Below are 16634 nucleotides of genomic sequence, written 5' to 3'. Positions count from 1 at the left end.
CAAAAGGTTAACGGCATTTGCCTGATATAGACGGCTGTCCATGATAAGCATAGGTGGTGTAAATGGTGGGAACTTAATGGAAAACCTTAATATAATGTACAACTCATTGTTTGAAAAATAATGTGCTAAAATAAGGATCTGCTTATGTGCAAATATGACACAAGCAAATTCCCAGTAAAGTCCTGACACCAGCAGATTTTTTTCAAGTCCCACTTGTTCCTATTTTGGAACAGAGGCTCCAAGAAGCTGTAAATTAGATTACTAATTGGATGAATAGGTAAGAGGAGATAATTTCGGTGGTGGTGTTTGACAGCTGTGACTGGTAGACTCACTCAGGACTGTTTTCAGGCTCCCCCTTGATGTTTATGATATTTATTGATGGCTTCATTGTAAATAAGATATATGAGGCAGGATTTTGTATTTTGGGTCAGGACCCTGACGTCAGGGTCAACTGGGGGTCCTAAACCCGCACTGTGTGGGAAAGAGTCACTGGCAGTGATTTTCCCTGAATTGGCCAGAGGGTGGGCTCGCTGTCCAATTAAGCTGCTTGACATTTCAGCTGAGAGAGAAGGACGCCTCCATCTTGAGGCACCCTCTCAGCAACTGGGTCACCATTGAGAGGGAAAACCCCTCTCCAGGGCAGCGTGCAGCCACTGTTCCGGCCACGCAGGCAGGGGGAGGGGGAGGCTCCTCAAAGCCTGCCTGGAGTGCTGCCCTCCCTCCCACCACCAGTCCCCCCACCACCCCGGTCTGCCTCCAGGAGGCCACTTCAAGGCAGCCTGCAGCTTGCCAGTTCCTGATGCCTTGGGAAAGTTCCAGTCGACCTCTGACAATTGGCCTTAATGGGTCATTTACTCACCTCAATTGGCTACCTGCCACTTGAGGGCAGGTAACCCTTCTGACCTCGATCCCACCACGAAAATGGCCCGGGGACAGGATGGTGCCAGCAAACTGGCACTATGAATTTTCCCACCCGCTTGCCTCCATACTCCCTGCTATATCGGGGCAAATGTTCTTCCCATGGTGTGGAAATGTCAAACTGCTGAATGGTAAATTGCAGAAAGTAGAGAAATGTAAGACAATGTTGGTTGGCAACCTCCCATCTATGAAATGTATGTTTGTGCTAAAGTAGCAAACAAGAAAGTTCTATATCATATAAAAAGTGTTCTATTTAACAGAATTTTGAACATAAGACCCAGGCAATGGTCGAAATTGGGTCTTAAAACAATGACTGATAAAAGAGTAACTCTGGGAATAGAATGTGTATTTTCCCACAAAAATGGAGATAATAAAAAAATAATGAGAATTGCAGAGTGGATGTGGAGAATTCCATTGTACTGAATCAAGAGAGAATTTTTAGCTTAGGAAATCCAAAGCTAAATCTAATGAATGAACCATGAGCCCCCATGCACAAAGTCTCTTCCCACACCACCCCACCCTCTAACCAAGTGAACAAGACTTCAACCCCTCCTTTCCTTCACCACCCCCACCCCCCCTTCCCCCAACACACACGGCATTATGGTTGTGTATATTAAAATTCTAATTCCTGCTGGGCATACAACTTGCTCATCTGATAAGATACTCAAAACTGGCAAATGTCCTGGAAAGATCGTACAAGACAGCGTTAATCTCATTAGGATCATTTGGGGAACTATAGTACATAACCAACAGCTGTATCAATGAGCCAAGATAACCTTTTTTCAAAAGTACTTTATAATTTGCATCTTGTTTCACCTTATTTTGGCTTTGAAGCAGTAAACATACAAATAGCAAATGTCTGACAGCTCCATCTGGTGTTCAAACCTTGAATCGTGTAGCACAATCTTCTAACTGGAATATAACATTGATGACTACATTTCAAAACTAATTCATTGGCTGTGAAGTGATTTGGCTGAGGTTGTGAAAGATGCTAAAAAGCTCTTCCTTTCAATTTTCTCATCCTCGACTTAGTAAGCTAGTTCCCTTTATTCATATTGAGAACAGCAAGTATTTTATTTTATGAAACCTGCATCCCACGAGGAGAGTAGCTGCTTTTATTGACAGACCTACTGGCAACTCACTGGATAGGCAAGATGTCGCAGGATCAACTCTCCCAATAGTTGGGTACACAGAGCAAAGAGGACAGAGACACAGGATAATCTCCACCCAGATAGTTCTGGAGGGGGGAATCCTGGCCTGGTGACAGGAAACTTGTTGATCTCAAGCCCAGAACCAGTCAGAATTGAAAAGCAGACCAGGAGAAGTTAAGCAAGCCCACTAATAGGGATAATGTAGCATATTTCAATTATTTTTCTTGCTCTCCAGGGGACAGTTCTATGGTTAGTTGAATCAGTTTGCGATTTAATTACATTTGATGTCTGCGTGTGACAAAGTAATTTAATGATTTATATCTGGCTTCATCTCACTATGAGTTTCTTAGTCTGCTTTCAAAAAGATTGGAGAATGTGAATGCACACAAGAAAGACACGATATCCAGTTCAGATCACGGGGAGTCTAAATGTTCCTACCGTGGGCCGAATTTTTGCCAAGGAGGCAGGAAAAAGGAGCGGAGTTCGTTTTCGGGTCAGAAAACCAGGGGGAATTTGATTAATGTTAAGATTTTCACACGGGGAAGCTGTGAATTGATCTGGAGATGGGTTTCCTGTCCAATTAGAGCCAATGGGGGCAGTAACGGAGGCAGGTCAGATGAAGTGTGGCACTGATTTAGACACCTCATAGCAGCAAGCACTGAGGCTGCTGGTTGTCCAGAGAGAGAGAGATCCATGGTTTGTGCCAAAGCCTTCCACTGCACCAGAGGGAAGCGAGATGTCACAGGGCAGCCAGAGGCCTGGCACCCAGGGCAGGGCTGCCCCTTGCTTCAAGAATGCTGACCTGGATCTAATACAGGAGGCCGTGAGGAACAGGAGGGAGGTGCTCTTCCCGGAGTGTGGCAGGAGGCGGCACAGTGGCGCAGTGGTTAGCACTGCAGCCTCACAGCTCCAGGGACCCGGGTTCGATTCTGGGTACTGCCTGTGTGGAGTTTGCAAGTTCTCCCTGTGTCTGCGTGGGTTTTCTCCGGGTGCTCCGGTTTCCTCCCACAAGCCAAAAGACTTGCAGGTTGGTAGGTAAATTGGCCATTATAAATTGTCACTAGTATAGGTAGGTGGTAGGGAAATATAGGGACAGGTGGGGATGTTTGGTAGGAATATGGGATTAGTGTAGGATTAGTATAAATGGGTGGTTGATGTTCGGCACAGACTCGGTGGGCCGAAGGGCCTGTTTCAGTGCTGTATCTCTAATCTAATCTAATCTTGTAGTGATAGCTCCAAGTCCTGGTTTCCCCCAATGAGTGGTTTGTGCATGATTTACATTAACCTGCTGTTAGTGTCATGTGGAGCACAATTTTCAGCAAAATCATCCAATATTTAAAAAAAGGGCGGCACAGTGGCGCAGTGGTTAGCACTGCAGCCTCACAGCTCCAGGGACCCGGGTTCGATTCTGGGTACTGCCTGTGTGGAGTTTGCAAGTTCTCCCTGTGTCTGCGTGGGTTTTCTCCGGGTGCTCCGGTTTCCTCCCACAAGCCAAAAGACTTGCAGGTTGGTAGGTAAATTGGCCATTATAAATTGTCACTAGTATAGGTAGGTGGTAGGGAAATATAGGGACAGGTGGGGATGTTTGGTAGGAATATGGGATTAGTGTAGGATTAGTATAAATGGGTGGTTGATGTTCGGCACAGACTCGGTGGGCCGAAGGGCCTGTTTCAGTGCTGTATCTCTAATCTAATCATTGTACAGCAGGGGCATCTCTCTGTTTAACGTCATCTCCTCTGCCTCCTCCTCTCTCACCTCCTGCTCCTCCCACGATCAGCTGTCTCCTTCCAGGGCCTCATTGTCCTCAAGGTCCACAACTCTCTAGAGGCCACAGCAGACTATCACAATGACCGAGACCCTTGCAGGAGGGTATTGCAAGGCGCCACCTGACTGGTCCAGGCACTAAAATTGCATCTTCAGAAGCCCGATGGCTTGCTCAATGGTTGTCCTGCTGTGCAGATGACATTGGTTGTATTGCCTCTGCGGCTCTATCTAGGCTTCCATAGAGAAGTTAGTAACCACCTCTTCAAGGGATTTCCCTTATCCTCTAGGATTCATCCACACATTTTGGGCATTGGAGTGAAGATCGGAGGCAGCTTGGACTGGCGGAGGATGAAGGAGTCAACTGCCAGGAAAGCGAGCATACAGATGGAGGGAGCGGAACCCCTCCCTCCTAATGGATCTGAGTCACCGGTCACTGGATGCCTTGATGGCCACATGAGTACAATTGATGATGCCCTGCAGCTGGGGGAATCCAGCGATGGAGGCAAAACCCAATGCCCTGCAAGGCCATGTCTGTCATGAAATTAATATATTTTCCATCTCTAGCAATGAGGGCATTAGCGACCAGCGAGATGCAGTGGTGTGCAGCCGTTCTGAAGATGCCACTAAGGTCCGCAGCTGGTCCTTGGAAGGGGCCAGAAGCAAAGAAGTTCAAGGCCACAGTGATTTTGACAGCTACTGGCATGATATGGCAACCAGTGTTGCGAGGTGCAAGGTCTTAGGCGACAAGGGCATAGATCTCTGATCATCTGCCTGGAGAGGCGCAGTCTCCTGTGGCACTGGGTCTCAGTCATTTCCAGTAGGTCTGTCATTGGCGGTAGATCCCGTGATGAGGGTATGGCCTCCTAGCCTTCCTGCCCCTCTTTCCTCTCCTGTGCCTTCCTGATGCCTGGGGTTCCACCTTTTCTGCGGAGGGTGTTGCCCCTCATCGCCGCTGGGGTCCAAAGTCTGCCAGTTGTACACCGATTGCCAGCTGGAGCCTTCCTTCTGGGCAGGTGGCCGGCCAATTGTCCTTTGCAGCCTTTCCCCCTGCTTTACTACCCCATGTTGCCAAGGGGTTGACAACCTTGTTCAATGCCCGAGTGCAGAATGTCCACTCTCCTCACCACCTGCGCAGCACCAAGGCCTCCTCCTTACCAAATTCCGAGTCGCCCTTTGCCCTGCTGACCACTTACGGGGCCAGAGTGATGCCCGAGGGCAGCATTGACTGGCTCCTCACTCTGTACCGCCTTCCTTCAGCTGATCAGAAACTGAGCTTCTGAAACCCGTGAGGCCCTTTAAATATTCCACCCTCCCCCTCCAACAAGCTCTTAACGAGCTTTTTAAGTAATTTAATTGGCCTCAATTGGGAGGACAGCAGGATTCTTGTCCCGCCCTGCCCCCGCTCTGGTTATCATTGCCAGCGCCAGGAACAGCATCCTGTAACTGACTCGCCACCCAGCACCGGGAATGGCATCCTGTAACTGGCATGCCACCTGGCGGCAGTATTTTCAGAGCCTTCCCGCCTCCGCTCGAGACTTCAAAGGGCCCCAAAAACTCATCCCCCTATCATATAATGGGGCAGCATGGGCATGCTCTTGCCTAGAAGACTGTTAGACTGCTTCCAGGGATGAAAACAACTGCTGTACCTGTTAGAATATCTAAGGTACACTTGAAACAATAATGAAAAAATATTGTTCAACTTCCCATTAAATTCTTATAACTTACAATGAGGAAGGAACAAACAAACTTGTATTTAAATATCACCCTTCATTCCATCAACCATGACATTCTCTGTGACTGTGGCTACAGTGAATTATCCCACCTTGCTCTTTTTGTAGCATTTCTTGTGGTTGATCACACCATCCCCAATTCATTTCTCTCCTCTATTATCTAACTCTGTGGAACCACCCTCCTGTTGAAGCACCTCCACCTGCACAAAGGCAGCCAGCATATGTCCAGCAATGATTTCTCTTCTTGCACCCACATCATCATCTTTGAAGTCTGCCACTGATCAATCTACCAGCTGTCCCTTGGTAGTGTCATCTGCAGGCATGGGATCATCTTCCATATGAATACTGGTAACCCAGCTCTATTCCATCACCACTTCCATCAACCCTAGGCCCACCTCTGTGCTGTCACGCTCCTTGTCTAACAGTCATGGATGAGTCAAAAAGTTTCTCCAACTGAACCGTGTGAAGACTGGAGCTTTCATTTTTGATGCTGCCATACATTGTTGGTTGCTTGCCACCAAGACCATGCCTTTCCCTGGCCACTCGAACAAGATGAATCAAAAAAATCTTGGTATTCTGTTCAATCAAGAGTTCAGCTTCAAACCCCACAACCCTATCATGAAGACTGCTCACTTCCACCAGCACAATATTGCCAGCTTCTATTCCTACTTCAGGCCCTCTGCCACTAAAACCCTTATCTATGCTTTTATCACTTCCGGACTCAATTTCTCCAATGTCCTCCTGACTGGACTCCCATCTTCACTCTCCATAAGCTCCAAGTTGTTCAAAATTCAGCTACCTTTATCCTGTCCTGCAACGATTGCCCATCTCTCCTGTCCTCACTGACTTTGTGTCCAGTCCTCCAAAGCATTAAATTTAAAAACTCTATCCTTATCTACAACCTCCTCTGTGACCTCGCTCATCTCTGTTGCCTTCTCCAGTTTTTATATTCACCCCCGTCCCTTTGTCCCACCATTGGCGGCAGAGCCTTTGGTGGTCTCAGCCCAAATAGGCAACAATGTCCTATTGATATCATTTGATGACTCTGATTTAAATATCTTAATCTGCTGTGTGATAACCTCTTCAGGTGGTTGCATGGGCTGCCACTCAGGACCCCGGCAAGATAGACAGCCACAGTGATAGTGGGAACAGAGTGGGAACTTTTTTCATGCCAGTTTCCGCTGGGGAGGAGGCTTCAAAATCCAGCCCCCATGATTTGGCAGCAGCTGTTTTATTCCTTTTATTTCTTTTCTTCGATTTGCATAAAGTGTCGAGATATTTTTTCTACATTAAAAGGCTCTACATAAATGCAAGAAGCTATTGACTGAGGGGTGACTACAATACTTAGCTTGGCCTCTGGGCCAGAACTTAAGACCTGTTCTGAAATTCTCTTCTTGATGGCTGTCAAGGTCCATAATGTAATGAATGTTAGTCATTTCAACCCAGTCCTTGGTGCCTATAATTTGGTATTGACTGACGCTAAATTGGCAATCTTTTTCAGAGAAACCCCACAGATGACTTCTATACTTAATGACTTAATATGCTCTTTACAAACAGCGCATTTATTACTTCAATTCATTCTGAGTATTGGAGCTCTGCACTGTTTTGTTTCCTTATTAGTACAACCTATTACCAGTGAAAATGAGAAAATTAATAATGTACAATATCACGCTCTATAATGTCTAATGAATGTTTCATTGACTATTTATAACTTCACTGTTTTGTAAATTTAAGGTCTGTGGTAGTTGCATAGTTTTAAACAGTTTATAAAGTTATACATACCCCACCCAAATCACTGCAAGCAAGTGCCAGGAATTTCATCCACTCAATCTCATCCTCAAATTGACCCAGTTGTAGAATATTTTGCAGTTGTTGGATTGGCAATCCTAGATCTTTCCATTTTTCCACCAACTCAGCCTCCTCAACCAAGTTCTTTGGAGAAAGCTAAGGTTCAAAAATACAACGGTTTTAGATACTGATTTTCAGCATAGCAGCATTTAAACATTTTGACAATCATAAATCAAAGGTCAACTTACATATAATAGCAATCTAAAGCAGCTACTGCAACTGGGTATAAAAAATAAAGAGGAAACATTCCTTTAATCTTGAGGTGCTCTCATTAATCACAAGATAGGTTCAGAAAAAGAAAGCCCTTCAGCCCACTTAATCTTATCCCATTATAACATTTAGTTTCTTTAACAAGTTCAATATCTTGGCCTCAACCATCCTTCCTAGCAATCTGTTCAAATACCCTCCATTTAAAGAAGAACTACCCAACAATAGTCCTACATTTAGAAATGAAATTCTGACAATGAAGATAGAACCTACTTCAGGGTTGGGAAACAAAACCAAAATCCATTTAATTTTGAGTCCCCAAGAGGATCAGTGTGGCAATCTATGTGTGGAGCCACAGGAAATGGGTGAGTTCTTAAATGAATATTTCTCGTCCGCATTTACCGTGGATAAGGTCATGGAAGCTAGTGAGTTCAAGGGAGAGAACACCGATATCCTGGAGCATATCAACATTACGAAGGAGGAGGTGTTGGAGGTTTTGAAGCGCATGAAGGTGGATAAATCCCCAGGGCCTGACCAGGTGTATCCTAGGATGCTATGGGAAGCAAGGGAGGAGATTGCTGGGGCCCTGGCAGAGATTTTTGTATCATTGTTAGCCACGGGTGGGGTACCGGAAGACTGGAGGATAGCTAATGTTGTGCCTTTATTTAAGAAGGGCAGCAGGGATAAGCCAGGGAACTACAGGCTGGTGAGCCTTACATCAGTGGTGGGAAAGTTATTGGAAGGGATTCTGAGAGACAGGATTTATATGCATCTGGAAAGACATGGTCTGATTAGGGATAGTCAGCATGGCTTTGTGCGTGGGAAATCATGTCTCATGAATTTGAATGAGTTTTTCGAGGAGGTGACCAAGAGGATTGACAAGGGCAGGGCGATGGAAGTTGTCTAAATGGACTTTAGCAAGGCCTTTGACAAGGTCCCGCATGGTAGGCTGGTCCAGAAGGTTCTAACACATGGGATCCAGGGTGAGCTAGCAAATTGGATACAAAATTAGCTTGGTGATAGGAGGCAGAGGGTGGTAGTGGAGGGTTGTTTTTCAGATTGGAGGCCGGTGACCAGTGGTGTGCCGCAGGGATCGGTGCTGGGCCCTTTGTTGTTTGTCATATATATTAATGATTTGGATGTGAATGTAAGGGGCATGATTAGTAAGTTTGCACGTGACACCAAAATTGGTGGTATAGTGGACAGTGAAGAAGGTTGTCTAAGGTTACAACAGGATATCGATCAACTGGGAAAGAGAGCAAGGGAGTGGCAAATGGAATTTAACGCAGGCAAGTGTGAAGTGATGCATTTTGGGAAGTTAAACCAGGGCAGGACATATACAGTGAATGGCAGGGCCCTGGGGAGTGTTGTTGAGCAGCGAGACCCTGGGGTACAAGTACATAGTTCCCTGAAAGTGGCAACACAAGTAGACAGGATGGTGAAGGCGGCGTATGGCCTGCTTGCCTTCATCAGCCGAGGCATTGAGTACAGGAGTTGGGACGTCATGTTACAGTTGTCCACAATGTTGGTTAGGCTGCATTTGGAGTACTATGTGCAGTTCTGGTCGCCGCACTACAGAAAAGATGTGATTACGCTAGAGAGGGTGCAGAAAAGATTCATAAGGATGTTGCCTGGTTTGGAGGGCTTGAGTTATAAAGAGAGATTGGATAGGCTGGGTCTGTTTTCCCTGGAGCGAAGGAGGCTGAGAGGGGACATGATAGAGGTATATAAAATTATGAGAGGCATGGATAGGGTAGATAGCCAGAGTCTGTTTCCCATGGTAGGGGTGACTAAAACTAGAGGGCATAGATTTAAGGTGAGAGGGAGGACGTTTAAAGAGGATCAAAGGGGTAAATTTTTCACACAAAGAATAGTGGGTATCTGGAATGAACTGCCTGAGGAGGTGGTGGAGGCAGGAACAGTAGTGACATTTAAGAGGCATCTGGACAGGTACTTGAATGAGCAAGGCATAGAGGGATATGGAATTAATGCAGGCAGGTGGGATTAGTATAGATAGGCATTATGGTCGGCATGGACGCGGTGGGCCGAAGGGCCTGTTTCTATGCTGTACGACTCTATGACTTCCCAAGCTCCGAAAGGCTTCCAAATTATTCTGCGGAGATTTTCCTTCATCTGTGGTCAACACAAGACTCTCAACCTCATTTGCCTCCATTTCCTGTGCCTATGCTGCCACCCCCTGTCCCTCTTTCACCCTCCATCACATAGCCTCTGCCTCACCAGATCATCTTCACTATTTCTACTATCTACAAATGTGATCTCGGGGACAAAATGCTTATTGGGGTGAAGAATCAACCAGAATTCCTCCTAAACACGGGTGAGAACCAAACTGAAGATTCTTAACAAACAAAGAGCTGAACTTCCCTGCACTGCTGGAGAAGATCAGAACTCTCCTACAAAAGGAACATTTGTACATAAGACATCCCTCCAAATTATAACCATGGTTCTATCCAGTGCATTAGAGACACTCTGTGGGAGTAACTAAAACAGGGCATCAGTTATGAAGACAGATTTGAGAAGTTGGGACTGTTTGCCTTGGAGAAGAGAAGGCTGAGAGCAGATTTGATAGAGGTATTCAAAATCATGAGGGGTCTGGACAGAGTAGATAGAGAGAAACTGTTCCCACTTGTGAAAGGATCAAGGACGAGAGGGCACAGATTTAATGTAATCGGTAAAAGAAGAAAAAGTTACGAGGAAAAACTTTTTCCATTGAAGCATTCAAAAAGGAATTAGACTGTTATATGAAAAGGAAAAATGTGTAGGGTTACGGGGAGAAGGCGGGTGAGTGGCACTAGGTGATTCTGTGGTGAAGACTGATAGAAGGACACAAATGGGAAAGGTACAGGAACATTCCTGCTTCATTCCCATCAGATGTGATCTGCTAGAGCATCTATTTTGCTCCATCAAACCAATTTTAATCTGAGCTCAGCATCAACTGCCATAGTAGGAATCATTACACACCACCTGCAATATCTGGAGAAGAGCAAGCACTTAAATCTAACCTCACAGTAATTATTATTCCACAGAAACTCTGTTGATTTGGCTCTAGAAGATAACAGAAGACAGTAAATAGGAGCATTTAATAAGTATAAATGCAAACATGGAATCATGAAAGTAGAGTATTTCAGATTTTTAACAGCAGCCTTGAAGAGTATTGTTCAACTTTCCAGTACCATACCTGATTGTGTAGGATTTTTAGAAGTCCCGGTGTAAGACCGGTGTCATTTTTCTGTGTTGCTACTGGCATTTCATACCGCTCCTTCACTGGAAGGGTTTCACCTTTAGACAATGCTGAAAAATACCTAAATCAATGACAGTGATCAGAAAATCACATTAGCTGCAGGTACATAGGAATCTACTGGGATAGCCATGAAAGCATTGGCTTGTCATGCTGGGACAAGGAAGCATTTTTAATAGAACTCTTTATGCATTTTCTATATCCTCGCTCTATAGAGCTACCATTGTCATTCTCCAAGCAAAGGTGAGGTGGAGGGCATATTATTGTCAATGTTGCTCTTAATAAGGTCAAAGATGGTTCACCAATGGCTGTCCCTCCTGGGGAAAAGGGGCAATGTTAAAACTATTTTTAATGGCTATAAAACTTACCCAAACATTTTTGTATGCTTGCATTGTGATCTCTCATCTCCCTTTCTCCCACCATTGGAAGCCATGCCTTCAGCCACCTAAGCAGCATGCTCTGGAATTCTCTCCATTAATCTTTGTCTCCCCATCTGCCAGTACTCCAAGGCCTTCCTTAAAAGTCAGCTCATTCCTCCTAATAACTCATCCTTTTTTCCAATTATCCCTCCATGAAGAAGCACCTTGGGATGTTTTTCTACATTAAAGGCGCTAGATAAATGCAAGTTATTGTTGTTTGAATTTGCATAGGTCATGGCATCACAATGCGAACTAATACCCCCCAGCTCAGATTTGGTTTTGGAACTCCCATTGTGAAATAACTATCCAAAGCTGAAGCATTGGATACTTGGAAATTGAGTGTGCCATGAAAAATCCGATTTGAAACTACAGCTGAAAAAATAGGTACTGCTCAGCTTTAGACCTCAGAAGGACCCAACAGCCAGTTCCAGTGAGACAAAACAAGGCTCTTCCATGCAAACTGAGGACTAGTGAAGATGTACCTAATCTGCAGTTTTGTTAACTCTAACTGATAGAAAAGACATTGCATCAGATCCAAACCAACCTGGGATTAAATCAACCAATCAATTGTAAGAGAAGGCCAGAATTTGACTGAATCATTTAGTTATTGCAAACAACAAAAACGTGCACCTATATAGCACCTTTTATGCAGAAAAATGTTTTAAGATGCTTCACGGGAGCATTATCAAACAAAATTTGACACTGAGCCACATAAAGAGAGATTAGAACAGGTGTCCAAAAGCTTGGCCAAATAGCTAAGTTTTAAGGAGAGTCCTAAAGGCAGAGAGAGAGGTAGAGAGGCAGAGAGAGGAAATTCTAGAGCTTAGAGCCTAGGCAGCTGTAGACATGGCTGCCAATGGTGAGGCAATTAAAATGGGGGGGGGGGGGGGGGCGAGCAGGAAGTCAAAATTGGAGGAACACTGAGATCTCAAAGGGTGTAAGGGCTGGAGAAGATTATAGAGATAGGGAAGGAAAAACTGGAGGGATTTGAAAACCAAAATGAGAATTTTAAAATCAAGGCATTGCCAGACCGGCACCCATTGTGGTTCAATGAAGAGTGCAGGAGGGTATGCCAGGAGCAGCATTAGGCATACCTCAAAATGAGGTGTCAACCTGGTGAAGCTACAACCCAGGACTACTTGGATGCCAAACAGCATAAGCAGCATGCAATAGAGCTAAGCGATCCCATAACGAATGGATCAGATCTAAGCACTACAGTCCTGCCACATCCAGTCATGAATGGTGGTGGATAATTAAACAACTAAACAGAGGAGGTGGCTCCACAAATATCCCCATCCTCAATGATGGGGGAGACCAGCACATCAGTGCAAAATATAAGGCTGAAGTATTTGCAACAATCTTCAGCCAGAACAAAAGAACAAAAAGATAATTACAGCACAGGAACAGGCCCTTCGGCCCTCCAAGCCTGCGCTGATCCAGATCCTCTCTCGAAACATGTCGCCTATTTTCTAAGGTTCTGTATCTCTTTTCTTCCTGCCCATTCATGTATCTGTCTAGATACATCTTAAAAGACTCCATCGTGCCCGCGTCTACCACCTCCGCTGGCAACGCGTTCCAGGTGCCCACCACCCTCTGCGTAAAGAACTTTCCACGCATATCCCCCCTAAACATTTCCCCTTTCACTTTGAACTCGTGTCCTCTAGTAATTGAAACCCCCACTCTGGGAAAAAGCCTCTTGCTGTCCACCCTGTCTATACCTCTCATGATTTTGTACACCTCAATCAGGTCCCCCCTCAACCTCCGTCTTTCTAATGAAAATAATCCTAATCTACTCAACCTCTCTTCATAGCTAGCGCCCTCCATACCAGGCAACATCCTGGTGAACTTCCTCTGCACCCTCTCCAAAGCATCCACATCCTTTTGATAATGTGGCGACCAGAACTGTACGCAGTATTCCAAATGTGGCCGAACCAAAGTCCTATACAACTGTAACATGACCTGCCAACTCTTGTACTCAATGCCCCGTCCGATGAAGGAAAGCATGCCGTATGCCTTCTTGACCACTCTATTTACCTGCGTTGCCACCTTCAGGGAACAGTGGACCTGAACACCCAAATCTCTCTGGACATCAATTTTCCCCAGGACTTTTCCATTTACTGTATAGTTCACTCTTGAATTGGATCTTCCAAAATGCATCACCTCGCATTTGCCCTGATTGAATTCCATCTGCCATTTCTCTGCCCAACTCTCTAATCTATCTATATTCTGCTGTATTCTCTGACAGTCCCCTTCACTATCTGCTACTCCACCAATCTTAGTGTCGTCTGCAAACTTGCTAATCAGTCCACCTATACTTTCCTCCAAATCATTAATGTATATCACAAACAACAGTGGTCCCAGCACGGATCCCTGTGGAACACCACTGGTCACACGTCTCCATTTTGAGAAACTCCCCTCTACTGCTACTCTCTGTCTCCTGTTGCCCAGCCAGTTCTTTATCCATCTAGCTAGTACACCTTGGACCCCAAGCGCCTTCACTTTCTCCATCAGCCTGCCATGGGGAACCTTATCAAACGCCTTACTGAAGTCCATGTATATGACATCGACAGCCCTTCCCTCATCAATCAACTTTGTCACTTCCTCAAAGAATTCTATTAAGTTGGTAAGACATGACCTTCCCTGCACAAAACCATGTTGCCTATCACTGATGAGCCCATTTTCTTCCAAATGGGAATAGATCCTATCCCTCAGTATCTTCTCCAGCAGCTTCCCTACCACTGACGTCAGGCTCACCGGTCTATAATTTCCTGGATTATCCCTGCTACCCTTCTTAAACAAGGGGACAACATTAGCAATTCTCCAGTCCTCCGGGACCTCACCCGTGTTTAAGGATGCTGCAAAGATATCTGTTAAGGCCCCAGCTATTTCCTCTCTCGCTTCCCTCAGTAACCTGGGATAGATCCCATCCGGACCTGGGGACTTGTCCACCTTAATGCCCTTTAGAATACCCAACACTTCCTCCCTCCTTATGCCGACTTGACCTAGAGTAATCAAACATCTGTTCCTAACCTCAACATCCGTCATGTCCCTCTCCTCGGTGAATACCGATGCAAAGTACTCGTTTAGAATCTCACCCATTTTCTCTGAGTCCAAGCATAACATTCCTCCTTTGTCCTTTAGTGGGCCAATCCTTTCTCTAGTTACCCTCTTTCTCCTTATATATGAATAAAAGGCTTTGGGATTTTCCTTAACCCTGTTTGCTAAAGATATTTCATGACCCCTTTTAGCCCTCTTAATTCCTCGTTTCAGATTGGTCCTACATTCCCGATATTCTTTCAAAGCTTCGTCTTTCATCAGCCGCCTACACCTTATGTATGCTTCCTTTTTCCTCTTAGCTAGATCCATCTCGGGCTCCTCCTGAAGTCCTCAGCATCTTAGATGCCAGTCTTCAGCCAAATCGATTCACTCCATGTGATATCAAGAAACGACTGAAGGCACTGGATACCGCAAAGGCTGTGGGTCCTGAAAACATTCTGGCAACAGTACTGAAGACCTGTGCTCCAGAACTTGACGTGCCCCTAGCCAAGCTGTTCCAGTACAGCTACAACACTGGCATCTACCCTGCAATGTGGAACATTGCCCAGGTATGTCCTGAACACAAAAAGCAGGACAAGTCCAACCCGGCCAATTACCATCCCATCAGTCTACTCTCAATCATCAGCAAAGTAATGAAAGGTGCCGTCAACAGTGCCATCAAGCGGCACTTGCTTAGCAATAACCTGCTCAGTGATACTCAGTTCGGGTTCCACCAGGGCCACTCAGCTCCTGACCTCATTATAGCCTTTGTTCAAACATGGACAAAAGAGGTGAATTAAGAAGGGAGGTGAGAGTGACTACCCTTGACATCAAGGCAGTATTTGACAGAGTATGGCATCAAGGAGCCCTAGCAAAACTGGAGTCAATGAAAATCAGGAGGATAACTCTCTGCTGGTTGGAGTCATACCTCGCACCAAAGAAGATGGTTGTGGTTGTTGGAGGGCAATCATCTCAGCTCCAGGACATCACTGCAGGAGTTCTTCTGGGTAGTGTCCTAAGCCCAACCATCTTCAGCTGTGACTGCTGCAATGACCTGCCTTCAATTATAAGGTCAGAAGTGGGGATATTTGCTGATGATTGCACAATGTTCAGCACCATTCGCGACTCCTCAGATACTGACGCAATCCATGTAAAAATGCAGCAAGACCTGGACAACATCCAGGCTTGGGCTGATAAGTGGCAAGTAACATTCGCGCCACATAAGTGCCAGGCAATTACTATCTCAAACAAGAGATAATCTAACCATCTCCCCCTGACATTCATTACAATCGCTTAATCTCCCACTATCAGCACCCTGTGAGTTACCATTGACCTGAAACTGAACTGGAGCAGCCATATAAATACTGTGGCGACTAGAGCAGGTCAGAGGCTAGGAATTCTGTGGCAAGTAACTTGTCTCCTGACTCCCCAAAGCCTGTCCACCACCTGCAAGGCACAAGTCAGGAGTGTGATGGAATACTCTCCACTTGCCTGGATGACTGCATCTCCAACAACACTCAAGAAACTCGACACCATCCAGGACAAAGCAGCCCACTTGATTGGCACCCAATCCACAAACTTTCATTCGCTCCACCACCGACGCACAGTGGCAGCGGTGTGTACCATCCACAAGATGCACTGCAGCAATGCACCCAGGCTCCTTAGACAACACCTTCCAAACCCACGACCTATACCACCTACAAAGATAAGGGCAGCAGATGCATGAGAACACCACCACCTGCAAGTTCCCCTCCAAGCCACACACTATCATGGGTTGGAACTATATCACCATTCCTTCACTGTTGCTGGGTCAAAATCTTGGAACTCCCTTCCTAACAGCACTGTTGGTATACCTACCCCACATGGACTGCAGCGGTTCAAAAAGGCAGCTCACCACCACCTTGACAAGGGCAATTAGGGGTGGGCAATAAATGCTGACCTAGCCAGCGACGTCCACATCCTATGAAAGAATAAAAAAAAGTGAGCACAGGGGAGATGGGTAAATGGGACCTGGTGAGAGTTAGAATATGGGCATCAGAGAATTGGATAAGCTTAAGTTTATGGAGGGTGCAAGCTGGGAGGACGGTTAGGAGAGCATTGGAATAGTTGAGTCTCGAGGTAACAAAGGCATGGATGAAATGGATGAGCTGAGGCAAGGAAGGAGATAGGTAATGTTATGAAAGTAGAAGTAGGGGGCCTTGGCAATGGAGAGGATATGCAGTCAGAAGCTCAGCTCTAGACCAAGTAGGAATACCAAGGTTACAGACAGTCTGCTTCAGCCTCAAACAGTGGCCAGAGAGAGGCA

General features: G+C 45.7%; 1 protein-coding gene across 1 annotated transcript in view; it reads right to left on the bottom strand.

Annotated features, from left to right (window-relative positions):
* ropn1l (rhophilin associated tail protein 1-like) overlaps positions 1-16634 on the bottom strand; it is a 74712-nt gene that overhangs the window by 51763 nt on the left and 6315 nt on the right. The window contains exons 3-4 of the mRNA XM_068056230.1: positions 10815-10938; positions 7346-7507 (exon numbers count right to left, since the gene is read on the bottom strand). Coding sequence (XP_067912331.1) covers positions 7346-7507; positions 10815-10938 — 286 coding nt within the window. The remainder of the gene's footprint in view (positions 1-7345; positions 7508-10814; positions 10939-16634) is intronic.

Source organism: Heterodontus francisci, chromosome 2 (assembly GCF_036365525.1).
Source record: "Heterodontus francisci isolate sHetFra1 chromosome 2, sHetFra1.hap1, whole genome shotgun sequence".
Classification (NCBI taxonomy): Eukaryota; Metazoa; Chordata; class Chondrichthyes; order Heterodontiformes; family Heterodontidae; genus Heterodontus; species Heterodontus francisci.
Note: the sequence above shows the minus strand (reverse complement) of the source record. Positions and strands in the feature narration are given on the sequence as shown.